This window comes from Gekko japonicus, unplaced genomic scaffold (genome assembly GCF_001447785.1).
Source record: "Gekko japonicus isolate JY-2015 unplaced genomic scaffold, Gekko_japonicus_V1.1 scaffold123, whole genome shotgun sequence".
Classification (NCBI taxonomy): Eukaryota; Metazoa; Chordata; class Lepidosauria; order Squamata; family Gekkonidae; genus Gekko; species Gekko japonicus.
In genome coordinates, this window is record NW_015169176.1 from 1,378,997 (window position 1) to 1,393,508 (window position 14,512).

At 47.2% G+C, this 14,512-nt stretch overlaps 1 protein-coding gene across 2 annotated transcripts in view; it reads left to right on the forward strand.

Moving 5' to 3' along the window:
- ZDBF2 (zinc finger, DBF-type containing 2) overlaps positions 1 to 14,251 on the forward strand; it is a 38,687-nt gene extending 24,436 nt beyond the window's left edge. For both annotated transcript variants that reach the window (XM_015416003.1, XM_015416004.1), the window contains one exon: positions 10,542 to 14,251. In XM_015416003.1, the coding sequence (XP_015271489.1) occupies positions 10,542 to 13,275 (2,734 nt within the window). In that variant the 3' untranslated portion in view covers positions 13,276 to 14,251. The remainder of the gene's footprint in view (positions 1 to 10,541) is intronic.
- The last annotated feature ends 261 nt before the right edge of the window (positions 14,252 to 14,512 follow it).

Consider the following 14,512-nt stretch of genomic DNA (forward strand, 5'->3'; position numbering starts at 1 on the left):
GAGCTCGCTCTCTCTCTCTCTCTCTCTCTCTCTCTCTCTCTGTGTATGCATGCAATTCAAATACCTTTTATTGGCATACAATATTAAAAGCGTTTCCCAATAATACAATCCAAGAGAAATTATAAAATAGATAGTCGTGGGTATTTCAGGCCTAACTCAAGTTGTCACAAGTTAGATTTGACCATACAAAAGATGCCTGAATCATAAAATAAACTGGCATTCCAAACTTTTAAACTTAAGTTTTTAAACTTATAAATTAAGAATCATTAATATGATCAGGGTTACTCTTCCGTTTTATAAAACAATGGAGAAACTTAGCGGTCAGTTCAATGATCTCCAGATCTCGTGAAGCAAGGAGAAATTGTACCTTGATTCTATCCGATTGGCCTGCTACCAACCTAAGGGGGGCGTGTGTATGCATGCCTGGGAGTCATTTTAACAATTTACAGTGTAAGAGTACGTGCTCAACAGTTTCTATTTCACTTCTGTTACAACCACAGAACCTGATTGAATAAGGAATTTGCTTATATCTCCCCTCAAGAATAGCAGAGGGGAGAACATTAAGACGGGCCAACAGATAAGCTTTGGAAGGGACCTCCAGGGTCATCTAGTCCAACCCCCTGCCCAATGCAGGAAATTCACAAATACCTCCCCTCCACATCCCCAGTAACCCCTGCTATATGCCTAGAAGATGACAAAAAATCTTCAGGATCTCCAGCCGAACTGGCCTGGAGAAAAATTGTTTCCTGACCCCAAAGTGGCGACCAGCATTTCCCTGGGCATGTAAGAAAGGGCCACGAGAACTAAGCACTGATGTAGAAGAAGAAGAAGAGATTGGATTTATACCCTGTCCTTCACTCGGAGTCTCAGAGTGGCTTTGAATCTCCTTTCCCTTCCCCTCCCCACAACAGACACCCTTTGAGGTAGGTGGGGGCTGAGAGAGCTCTTTCCAGAGCCCTTCCTGCCCTCTCGTCTTGTGATCTGCCTAGGTTCAGCCCTCCTTAGCTTCCAAGATCTGACGAGATTGGGCTTGCCTGGGCTACCCAGGTCAGGGCAGGTGCCTGTCTTCTGAAGAAGATACTGTCACCATGACACAGGCATCTAATAAGCACAAGGGAGCTATGCCAGCCACAAGGAATTTCACTTGGAGGACAACTGTTTAAACCAGGGGTGTCAAACATGCGTCCCGGGGGCCGGATCAGGCCCCTGGAGGGCTTCTATCAGGCACACAGTGGAACTGTCTGTTTTCTGCTTCTTCTTCCAGTTCTGCTGCTGCTGTGTCATTGTAGGTTTGCAGCTTACAGATACACACCTGAGCAGCGTACTCAAGATTGCAACAGCACCGACATTTTGATGCAATAATTCAGAGCAAGAGGTGTCAGTTATCAGACACTGTGAAATAAAATATTGCAAGAGTGCTACTGTTTTAAGCATGTATTTATTTTAAGTTAAAAAAACACGCTTGTGTTTGTGTCCTTTATAAAGTTCATATCTCCGCTACCTGGCATTACATTTTACGACACACATAGCCCGGCCCAACAAGGTCTCATTTATGTCAGATCTGGCCCTCCATAACAAATGAGTTCGACACCCCTGGTTTAAACTGTACACGATTGCCAGTGATGTCCTGACGAAAGTCACTCCCCTGGAACTGGCAGAAGTCTTCATCCAGGCCCCTTGAACCGGAGTCCCTGCGGTTGCCGAGCCAGCTTTCTACAGCAGTCACTTCCTTCCTCCGCAGGCACCAAGAGAGTCTTCTGCTGATTTGATATTATTCATTTCACCCTGGGAAATCAGCTGGGAATGGGGGGGGGGGGGGCCAAAACTTCTGTTTCGTCTGTGAATAAAAAATGACAAAGCAGGGGAGGGTAAATCTGGCTCGACAGCCTTTACTGTTTTGATGACTTGCCTGTTAGAGTTAATAAAATCTGAAAATAAAAAAAGTCTGGGCTTGAGAACTCAGGAGGCCGTGGCATATATGAACCTCTGATTTATGATACATTATGTGCTATTTTGCGTGCGCTTCTAGCTAGCATTCCTACCGTGCTGCTATTTGACACAGAATAATAATTTTAAAAAGCCATTTAATAAACTACTTTGTACTATTTTCTAAAACTTGCGGGGGAAATCAGATTATTTCTGAATCATGTATACTCTTCTAGACAATGTAAATGCTCTGTCTAGTTATACATTTGGTTTGTTTTTTTTAAAATGATTAATGGGAAACCGTATAAATCAGTCCACCTTGCTTTACTGCAGAGTTTTTGGTTATGTAATTTTATTTACTGGTAGTGGTGGAAATTGCTATCAAGTTGCAGCCGATTTATGGCGGCCCTTTAAAGTTTTCAAGGCAAGAGATGTTCAGAGGTGGTGTGCCATTGCCTGCCTCTGCATAGGAATCCCTGGTATTCCTTGGCGGTCTCCCATCCAAATACTGACCAGGGCTGATCCTGCTTAACTTCTGAGAGCTGACGAGATCGAGCTAGCTAATTTCATTCACTATAACCAACAAATTGGGTATGAACAAATGACATAAATTGTATGGTAAGCAAAAGTTGCTCGCACCATAGCAGCTGATGTCTCTTGCAGTCTATTTCCACATCGTCCGTCGCACTCGTACTAGAAACTGGAGCCACAATTCTAAGTAGAGGCACTGGAGTTGGAGAAGTAACTTGAGGCTTTCATTGTGTGCTTGGACAATAGGGGATAGGGATTGCTGTTCTGGTGTGGGTTAATGTTAGGGCTAGATTCAGGTGGGTAGCCATGTTGGTCAGAAGCAGCGAACAAAGTTTGAGTCCAGTGGCACCTTTTGAGACAGACAAGGTTTTATTCAAAGTATAAGCTTCCGTGTGCAAAATACACTTCTTCAGACAAAACAAAAGCTTACTCTTTGAATAAAACTTTGTTGGTCTCAAAGGTGCCACTTGACTCAATGTTAGGGTTAGTGTGTCTTGTGTCCTGGATTAACAACAGAAGGGTTTCTAACACACACACGATTTTAATGTCGTGTCTCCTACAGCTCACTTCTGCTAATGTAAAAGGCTTTACATTAGTGGAAGAGGGTTTTTTTTTTTAACTTTCCAAAACAAAAAGAAGAAACACAGTATGTAAATCAAAACGACAAGAAGGAAGAAAACTGTGTAGCAATGCACAAAAAAGGAAAAACAATTAATACAAATGTGTGCTGAACTTTTTTTAAAAAAACTTGCAGCATGCTGCTTCACAAGGGGGAAAAACCCTCTATTATTCAAAGAATTATTTCTCTGTGAACAAGGCATAGTGCTGACACTAGAATGTTGGTTTGCATTTTTAAATTTTAATTATTTAATGAAAGGATGCAGTTAGATAATGGTGTTTCAGAGCTGGAAATGGTTCATGCTTACAATAGATGCTCACAGTTGTACAAGGATTGTGCCATGGCCAGGGCTACCCATTACCACAGTGATCTTTGAGTCAAGTGTCTGTCTGACACTTCATTGGATAACACCTTGAGCATTTGCATGTTGTGGGTCCAGTCTGGCTTGTGACTGGACCCACAACATGGGCTTCCTGTTATGGGGGGAAGCCTCTTGCCAGCAAGTCTCGTTGCCCACCGCCGTTTGGAGCAGTGGTGGTAGGAGAAGCAGCTTTACCAGTGTTGCTATGTCAGGTGCAGGTACAACCTGGAAGTGACAAAAGGATAACTCTAGGAATTGACAGGTACCTTATGATAAAATCATAGAGCTTCCAGTGATTGCTAGGGCTACCTGGAAATGATGTAGCAATGTTGGTAATATTGCCAATGTCACCACCCCCAGCCTTTCTGTCAGTTGCCAGGCAAAGAGTTGCCAGGGGTTGCACAGGAAGTGACATCATCATGCTAGTGCCTTCTGGGTGATGCTTTCGTATTTGGACAAAAACATAATAAAACTGTCTTCTACCATAGAGTTTTTGCCCAAATACCAGAGAACTGCCTGGAAGTCACAGGTATGATGATATTACTTCCTGTTCGACACCAGCAACATGGCCTAGGCCTTTTTTCTACTGCTAAGTCCTCCTGCCAGCCAGCTAATGGGCGGCTGGGGGGGGGGGCAGGGGCTGGCAGCAGGGGACCCCCGCCTTCACCAGGGGGGCTGGCAATCCTACAGGCAACCCTACTTGTGAAAGCTTAATTACTGGCGATTGTATTGAACATAATAAATAGGCCTAGTTTAGGATCTCAGGTTTCCTAGGACAATAGCTACAATTCCACCTGGCAGTTTCCCCATAAACTGAATCTGTTTGGTGTGCAAATCCTTGGGAGGGGGGATGTGGAATCTTATGATGCTTTTTAGAAAAGGTGTGACATCTGAGTGCTGGATGCCATCTGTATAACTTTTATACTTGACATGTAGCTACTACATATGAGCATGAAATGAAATAAACTGCTTACAGGAAGTTTACTGAGAATGCATTTGTGGCTGTCTTTGGCTTGGTAGGCCTGTCTGTCTGTCTAGCACCAGCCTGTATACTCTTTGACCTGCCAAGCCGAAAGGCAGTCCACCAGCCACTTATGTATTCTCAGTAAACTCCCTGTTTTTTCTGCCTGTCTGGAATCTAAAAACAGGGATCGGTGGAAGAGGGGGAATGGCCCAGGAGGACCCAACGCTGGGAAAGGAACTCTGTCTCTGTTCCTAAGGGGGGAACCTGTCCCCTTTCCTCTTGGTTGATCGAAGTCACGAGAGAGCCATGGAGGAAACAGAAAATGAGCATTAGTTGTGGAAGATGCAGGGAATGAGTATTAACTAGGAAGCAGCACTTAGGGGCTAGATGCGGCCAGATGAGGAAGAATTTCCTTGGTGCTCCATTGTCTGCCTGATAGCGTAAACCCAGGAGGGCAAGTTGAGATCTGTTTTACCACCACCCTCTTTACTGGAGGTCTAAACTGGAGCCCCGGTCCAAGAACCCTCTACTGCCTGGCGAATGCCCCCACGTTCCCCCCACCATTGCCAGCATGGTATAGCAGTTAAGAGCAGCAGTGACCCCCCACACACACTTCTCCACATGAAGCCTGCTGGGTTCCCTTGGGTCAGTCGCCGTTCTCTTAGAACTCTCTCAGCCCCACTGGCCTCACTAGGTGCCTGTTGTGGGGAGAAGAAGGGACTATGATTGTAAGCTGCTTCGAGAGCCAGTTTAGTGTAGTAGTTAGGAGTGCGGACTCTAATCTGGGAGAACCGGGTTTGATCCCCCACTCCTCCACATGCAGCTGCTGGTGTGACCTTGTGTCAGTCATACGTTCTTTCAGAGCTGTTCTCTCACGGCCAGTTCTCCAAAGAGCAGTTTTCGAAAGAGCTCTCTTGGCCCCACCTACCTGACGGGGTGTCTGTTGTAGGGAGGGGAAGAGAAAGGGATTGTAAGCAGCTCTGAGACCCCTTCGGGTAGTGAAGGGTGGGGTATAAATCCAACTGCTTCTTCTTCTTCTCCATAAGGAAGAGAAAAGTGGGGTCTAAAAATCAACTCTTCTTCGACCGGCAGGATAGAGTATAGAGATTTCTTTGCCATCAAGTCACTGCTGATGTATGGCAACCCAATAGGGTTTTCAAGGCAAGAGACGTTCAGAGGTGGTTCGCCATTGCCCGCCTCCACCTCACAACCCTCGTATTCCTGGGAGGTCTCCCATCCAAATGCTAACTAGGGCCGACCCTGTAGGCATCTGAGATCGGACAAGATCAGGCTAGCCTGGCCCGTCCAGGTCAGGGCCAGTGTGTGGATGGTAGCCTGCATTTGGCAGGCCTGGTTTAGAGGCTGGGTTGGACCCGGTAGCAAACCAAATGAGCCCCGTCCTTTTGCAGTGGGATACGGTGAAGGACACTTCTCCCTCGTCCATTTTCATTCTTATTTCTGGCTTTTGAAGTCTGCCCTGAAAGCAAAATCTTATCTGGGCCTCAACTATGAGGTCACGGTCGCCGTTCCTTAGCCGCCAACTCCCGGAGTGAAATAAACACCTGACTGTTCTGGGTTAGCGATAATCACATCCCTCACATGCAGCAGCCGCAAGCCGGGGAGTAGGTCACTCTAATGAGTTGCAGACAAAAATAGTATTTTGCTTTGGTAGCTGATATATTATTTATAAAAGTTAGCAGAGAGTGTTTTATTTACTTTGTGTTTTATCCATTACCCTTTTATGTTATGTGCTGTATTGATGGTAGGGGGAGGACGTTTCTGGAGAGTGCTCTTTCATGCCGCCGAGGGCCTTCTTTTCGAGAAGACAGTGCATTAATTCTTAAAGTTACAGGATGCTGCCAGAACACACAAAAGAGCGGTTTTTGGAATTTTTTAAACAGCAGGTCATTCTGTTCTTTCTGTCGTTTTGCCGAAGGCTTGAGAGGTCGCTAAGGGTCAGGGGTCCATTGAGTGGCCTCAGCTGCAGTCCTAAGAACATTGGTGGTCCCCAGCCCGAGAGAGATCTGGTTGTCCTCACCCAGGGCCAAGGCTTTTTCAATCTGGTGGAACTCTCTTGCTGGATCTGTGCCCTGCGGGATTGACCACTTTACCGCAGGGCACGTAAGGCAGAAATGTTCCGCCAGGCATTTGATTGAGGGCAGCAATGGGACAATATGAAATATGGCACTCTCATACCCCCCCCTCTAGCCCTCTGTAACCCCTCCCCCCCCAGGAAGCCCGTAGAAGCTGAATTTGTTTCTTCCGCCATCTTGGAATGTGTATTGTTTTATCTGTTGATATGTCTTAGGTATTTTAATATCAGGTTTTTAAAAATTGTTTATTGTATTCATTTCTGTTGTAAGCTGCCCTGAGCCCTACTTGCAGCGAAGGGCAACCTAGGACAGTGGTGGTGAACCTATGGCACGGGTGCCAGAGGTGGCACTCAGAGCCCTCTCTGTGGGCACGCGTGCCATCGCCCCAACCAGGCCCAGACCACTATTAAAGTGTCGAATTCTCTGCCAGATAATTTTAAGTAAATGAAACCATTTGGGATTGCTTTCCTTATTTTGTTTGGATAATCTTAAATTAATGTATGAGTTGTTTTTTCTAAAGTATAACCTCAGTATTCAGGTTAGATTGCCGTGTTGGCACTTTGCGATAAATAAGTGGGTTTTGGGTCGCAGTTTGGGCACTCAGTCTCTAAACGGTTCACCATCACAGGCCTAGGAGATTCTACTTAATAAATACATAACCCCCCTCGGGAGTAAGCCCCACAGGCCCTGACCTGGATAGCCCAGTCTCCTCAGATCCCAGAAGCTAAGCAGGGTCAGCCCTGGTTGGTGTTTGGATGGGAGAGACCGCCAAGGAAACCCAGGGTCACTACACAGGGGCAGGCCACGACAAACAGCCTCTGAACCTCGAGAACCCTGTGGGGTCACCGTCAGTCAGCTGCGACTTGATGACAAAAAATAAATATAACAAAATAAATGGGACTTACTTCTGTGTGGACCTGCTTCCAGCACCTCCCCGGGGGGGGGGGGGGATTAATACTAAAAGCAAAAGAGGTTAAAGCCGTTTTCCTGAGGGAGTCAAATTCCAGGCAGGTTCCATCATCTACACAGAGGCGGGGTGTGGCTCTCGCTAATGCACCCCCCACCGTCACCAGCCCCCCCTTCTGCAGACCTTTCTGTTTAACTCTGGAAGCGTTTCAGACTGACACACACACACACACACACACACGCACACACACTTCCTTATTGTATAGATTGTAAGCGTTTCAGGCTGCCTCATATATCTTCTTTATTGTATAGATTGTAATATGACTCCACTCTGGCAAAGGTCTTGCTAGGATTAGAACGACACCGGATATATGAAGAAACAATTAAAAGCAGTACTGTGTTCAGGAAAATTGACTCCACTAAAGCAATATCCAGGTAGCTAAGAGGAGACCCAGTGCCAGATGGAACCAGACTAGACCTAGTTCTCAACAGGATCCTGGCCCTGAGCCTGCCTTGGTAGGGAGGGGGGGTATAAATAGGAAAAATAAAATAACTAAATAAATTTAGGAGATTTTTATGCCACCTCTCCAGAATTAGGCTCAAGGTGGCTACGAGTAAAATAATAAATTATCCGTATAAACTAAGCAAGCCATCCCACACACCTTTGGTCAGAAGCAGGCAGGAGCTCCATTACCCATGATGCCGGTATGTTATATGCTGTATTGATGGTAGGGGGAGAGTATTCCTTCTGAGGTCTTCCTTTTTAGTCCGGAGCGGACAGGACAGTCTTCGTTAAGGCACCCTCCTTTTGTGTCAAGCCTTCTGCGCTAGAGTGGGTTTGCAGTCTCAGTCTTCCTGGACAAGGTGCCATGACCCTCTCTGAGCTGTCTCTGGACTTCAAGCGAGAGGCCCTGGAGGAGGAGCCGGGGGAGCCAGAAACATGGCCTGGAGGACAGCCAGAACTCAGGGTAGGGTTACCAAGTACCTACTGCGAATCAGCGGGAGACACATGGTCCCCGGCCGGAACATTCCTCCCTGTAACACATCCACGCCGCACCATGCCATCACCAGGAAGTGACGCCGGGCGACGCTCTGGCAATGGGGCTGGAAACTCGATGGTACCATCGAGTTTCCAGCCCCATTGCCAGAGCGTCGCCCGGCGTCACTTCCTGGCGACGGCATGGTGCAGCGCATCTGTTTCCCATGCGGGAATGGTCCTGAGAAGAAGTATGTGTCCCCCGTCGATTCTCGGTAAGTACTTGGTAAGCCTAACTCAGGGAGACCCTGGAACGGTAGAAGACTCTGACCCATCTGATCTAGAGGCTGCCCCTGAGGAGTCTGCAGTTGAGGCTCCTCTGCCAGAACTTCCTTCTGTCCCCACGGATCCCTGGGCAACTGAGCACCAGCCCAGCCCACGGGCCCTGCCGGATCCTCCTCCAGCCAACAGGGGCAGCAGGCTTGTGCTGAGGTATCTGAGAGGAGACACCCTGCCAGGTTAGCTCAGGTGCCACCTGCGGAACCAGAATAAACCTGGTTCTCTACAGCATTCTGGCCTAATTAAGGCCTCCCCTGGAAAATTCTAGAAATTTCTCCCAGAGCAGCTGGGGCTGCTTTTCCTCAGTCTATTTAAGTTGAAGGCAAGGAAGGGTGTGTTTCTGAATCAGTCATTTCACACGGCCACACTCCTTGGGTTCTAGATCCAACTCCAGACCTTGCCTGGTCCTGAGCTGCAGTCCCTGCAAAGTGGTGGCCTGCAGGGTAAGTCCTGGCTCTTAAGAGGACCGTTGGACCAGGAAGCCTGAGGCCAGGACAGAGAGGGAGCGTCTCCAAAATCTTTTGAAATTTCGGTTCAACGTAGAGTAAGTGTAGGCAACACTTGATTTTGGGCAGCCACAGGAAGCAATAAGGTTCTCAGCCAGTCGGTAGATTAATCTCTCTTCACCAGGAAGGTTGACTTAGGGGGAAACAGGAAGCTTGGATTTAGCTGACAGAAAAATCCGGAGAATAGGTACAAATCGTTGGAGTACACAAGGATGATCGAAGAGCTGCAGAGCTTAGGAGTCTTTTGGGGAAGGTCTGGAAGGGCATCTAGAAAAATTAATTTAGGAACGATATACATTCATAATTCTTTCATAGGAAGGTCAGTTAAATAGAGACTAGTGTTCAGACCTGAAGTTGGATCCAGACTAAATTTTCGAGTGGTAGAATGGAACTACTGCTACCCACTGAGCTCCACAAAATGCTGCCCCTAAAGGATGGGGGGGGGGGCGGACAAGTGACACGAGGCACGGGGTTTGTAGCAGGGAAATCAGAAATTGTCACTTAAATCTGGATCTAACCCACTGTGCACAAAACTACTCTTTGGCACAGTCCCTTGGTTGCTTGCTTAATGCCTTTTGCAGTCTGTTATGTGAAGATAACTGAGCTATAATGGGTTTACGTGCATGCATCTAAATTTAGCTGATTTCTTCTCTCTTTACTTTCTTTGAATTTGGGGCAGCGCACAGATCTGTCCAGATCGCTCGTCTCCTTTTTTATACTAGAAAGGGCCTGGCAGGTGTGCTTTGTCCTTTCTGAATTGAGAGCATGCTGGGACGGGCACAGGCAACCCTTAGCTGCATGGTTACCATCAGCTTTTCCTGCAGAAAAATGCAATGGAGCGGTTGCTGTAACTAAGGCTGTCGGAATGAAGGCCGGTGCTCTTTCCTTTATTTGTGCCGTCCCCAAAGGTCCCCCCCCCCCGTGCTTCGGTAGCTCGAAAGAGCATTAATCACCGTGGTAGGGATTCTTGGCACTTGGAATAGTTCTGGGAATACTGCTGCAGTCTCTCCTGTGCAGCAGGATTTTAACACTTCCCTCCCTCCTCCACCCCCCACCATCATACCGTTGCATTAATGGGGTTTAACCAAAACAGTTCTAACATCCCGTGACATTACTCTTGTGAGTTCTGGAATTGATTATAAATGGAGTTGGTAGTCCAGTTGGACCTAGGGTGCTGGGTTTTTAAAAATATTATAACAATACTGTTGTTATTTTCTGTTTCGTGGCCCTGCTAGCTCTTAAGCATTTAATTACACGCTTCCGATATCAAGTGTGTGTGCAATATTTATCTGGAGCATTTTTTTTTGTCTCTTCCTGTAGACCAACCTATGATGACATGCCCCTGCCCAGCTCCTTGCTTGTTCCCAGGGACGAGTCTGTTCTTTCGTTGGAAGCCTTGGAGAAAGAGGGAACAGCAAGCCGGGCGGAAGAACCCAGCACTGACAGTGGGTTCACTGCCGAGTCAGGCTGCCTCGCTTCCCAGCGATCACAGGAGGAACCGAAAGAGACTTATACGCCAGTCACATCTGTTCAGAAGATAGAAAGGGGACAAGAGCACAGTCTAGGACCTTCACAGCACACCACGGGCATCCCCAGTAGCACCAAAACCCCTCTTCAGGCAGAAGGCGTTCGGACTGAAGATAGTAGCCATAAAGCCCCGTTTACCTCTTGTCCCATTTACCTCTTGTCCCATCCATTACCCACTGGCCACTTCCCACCCACACCTCCTGTAACTGCAAAAAATGTTAGATACTCAGTTATACCAGATTTTGTTTCAAACAGCAGGTATGAACAAACTAAGCAGGGCCTATGCAACCAGGACGGATTACTGAATTCGAACTCTAGTCCCATTTTGTGGTCTGCCCAGTCAAGGACTGTTTCGCACGAGAGTCCCGTCTGTAGCCAAGGCAACTCTTTAATCTCAGGTCAGCTTCTTTTGAAACAAGACGGCTCCCAACCTCAGGATGAAACTCGGACCTCCGACGTCTGTCTCAGGGACACTCGCGACCCTGTGGGCAAAAGCAGCTCTTTGACTTTCAGAGCCGCTCCTCAGTTAGCAGGGAAAAAAGAAAGCAAGGTGAGCCGAAGGGATGAAACTTCGGTAGACAAAATCATCGAAGAAGTAATTTTGAAATATTGCTGCGAAACTGCCCCCGAAGAGCTGCCTTGCAAAGATGAAGAGAGTAATTCCTGTCTCAATATCCTGTCTCTTCTGGATCACAGCAGCCTGCATGGCTCAGACATGAGCTTTGACTGTGATGCCGCTGCCCAGTCCAGAGCAGCCCCGCCCAAATCAACGGTTAACAACCTGGAGCTTCTTAAAGAGGTTCAAGTAAATCTGCAGGACGAGAGTTACGGCACCCAGCTCAGTTGTGTTCTCCAAAGCAACTCAGTGCAGCAAGCCGTAGAAGCGGAAGAGGATGTGTCAAGTAAAGAGCCGGTTCTTCCAGATCTCCCCCATGTGCCCCCATCCTTTGTAGGAAAGACATGGTCCCAGATCATGCATGAAGAGGACCTGAAAATCGAAGCCCTCGTCCGGGATTTCCGGGAAGGTCGCTTCCGGTGCCACTTCGATACCGAGTCCTTGGCTAACCATACGAGGAGGGGAGTAAGAAAGAAAAAGCAGAAAAATGGGAGGAGAAGCGACACCAACACAGTAACCAAAATAGAAGCCGAAACAGCTCAAGTCCTGCCGGAATTTAATGGGGTGTCAACTGCTGGCTCTGACTTCAGCAACTCCTCAGTAATTTCAGAAACACGACAGATTCCAGAAACGAAGAGGCCTCAAAAAAGAACTTGGCGCCTCGCCTCGAGATGCCAAGTGGTCAAGGTCAGCCACGGCACCCAAACTAGCTTGGTGCACTATCCAGTCGTGAAACAAAAATTCATTAGGAAGGGGCAGGATCTGCCGGGCCAGAAAGCTAGCCTTGTTTGGATAGAGAACGAGAAGACTCCAAATGTGAAAACCCGGCTGTGTGCTCTCAAGCTTCCCGAGTCTTACACCAAAATTATGAGTCCTCTGCAGCCCCAAACTGTGGTTTATGTTCTTTCCTGTCCAGAGATGAAACCGTTCAGGAGCAAAGCTGTAGAGGCCCCCAAAATGAGGAGAAGTCATCATTCCACAGATAGTAAGGAGTCAGTGAGGTACAAGTACAAGCAGTGTTCTATTAAATATTACGACCCACTGACTAACCGAGTCTTAAAAACACCTCCTAAAAGCATAGTTGGGGAGAAGGCTAAGAAGCCTCCGCATGTTCGACAGCTATTCAGGAGTCTCAGCCTCGATGCCAACAGGAAGAAACTAGCTGATGTGCAGCAGGGAAGCGTTCCCCCCAAGTCCTTCAATTCACTAGACTTCCACAATTCATCAGCATCTTTCACGCTGGGTCCAGTTAAGGAAAATGAGACGAATTCAGGTCATAGGACAGACGTGTCTTCTGTTTCCACAGAAAAATCTGAGTGCTTGGCATGTAACAACTCAGAGAAATCCTATAAGCACTTAGTCCTTTCGCCACGGAACGCTCACCGATTGCAGCGGGAAGATGACTTTAAGCTAAGTTCGTTGAATAGGAAGGAAGTCAGTTCCGCCTTTAATTCGCTTGTGGCCGACTGTTTGGAAAGAGGCAATCCAAAGACAGCGTGGCAGAGAAGAAAAGGCAACAGTAGGGAACCAGGGTTTTCCAAAAAAACATTAGGGCCAGTTTTTGTCAGGCGTAGTCTCATAAGAAGCAGCCGCAGGAAGCAGCCGCCCAGAACTACCACCCAAAAAAGTGAGAGGAGAAGAAAGGTATCTTCTTCCGCCCCGAAATCCTCTGCCTTGCCCGTTTCCAAGCACCAGACAAAGAAAACTACTGTAGGTAAGCACCTTAAGAAAGAAAAACCTGACGCTAACAAACTAAAGGTGGCGAGGAAGCCCAAAAGGATGTTTTTGAACACTACAGCCATTGTGGGCATTCCTGAGAAGAGGCAGAGAGCTCCTTCAACAAGGGCATCTTTGAAAATTAAAAAATGGGAGGTGAATGGAGACACGGGTCTCCACTGCACTGTGAAATGACTGGATTCCATCTTGGCTCTAGTAAGAGACAGCTGAGCAATAAAAACTTTTTTATTTATCCATGGAGAGGCTGAAGAAGAAAGACATGGGGGTGCGTGGGTGGGCTTAGAAATCTTTTGGTGTGCCGGAGCTGCAGACGGAACGAGTTCAGATCCCCCCAAAAGCTAGCACACACGGTTTGTTGCACTTGTTCTGTTAACTGCAAAAAGTGTATATCTGTTGAATGCACTAAAAGGCCCTGTTGTAGTAGGGTTTTTGTGTATCTTTGTCACATCAGTGACAGGTTGAATTTGAACTGTATATTGTTCCACCCTACTAAAACACTTTGCATTACATCGCAGTGGTAGATATAGTTGCCTTGTGCGTGAGACTCCAGTTTTCAGACCGGTCCTGCAAAAAAAAAAAAATCCCACCCGCGGTGGCCTGGGTTTGAAGAGAGCACTGGCTGAAGAGAAGGCCTTTCTACACTCTAGCCCTCCGTGTCATTTCCCTGTAAAACCTACTTTGAAGGACCCCACATCCCTCTGGAGCCAGTTTCCAGGGGGCCATGATGAAGACGTCATATGGTGGGGAAGGGGGAAGTGGATGGCTCTCCTCCTGAACAAGCATAAGTGCTCTCGGTTTATGCAGTGGGATCATGGAATCCAAATTAATCACTGTTGTAGAAATTAAAGAACATAATATATATTTAAAATTTGTCTAGTTTTTGACCAGCAATATAATATATTGAAAAACCAGTCAGATTAACAGTGCAATTCCAAATGTGTTTACTTTAAACACACACACACACACTGTGTTCAGTGGAATTTAATCTCAGGTTGCCAACGTGTGAGGCTGGCAACCAACAGGAGACTCACCAGTAGTTTTGACCGTTGCCGAGAATGAGATTGCATGGCTTCCGGCCCAACCGGAAGAGATGTCATTGCACAGCTGGTGACATATGAGCGTTTGGTCAAAACTCTTTTAAGTTTTGGCTGAATGCTACAGCGCGACCAGTGGTGCAATGATGTCACTTCCAGTTGTGCCAGAAATGACATCAGGTCATTGGCACACACACCCATCCCCCCCCCCCATTTTGCTCCCACTGCCTATTAAGCGGTGGTGGGAATGGCAGATAGACTCAGGAGGTCTCCCTCCTAAGAGAGACCTGGCAACCCTGATTTAATCCCTAGCAAATTGCAGCATGAATCTTCGGTGGCTTTGAAAACCTTGTACGAAGTCTGCAGGATTATTATTT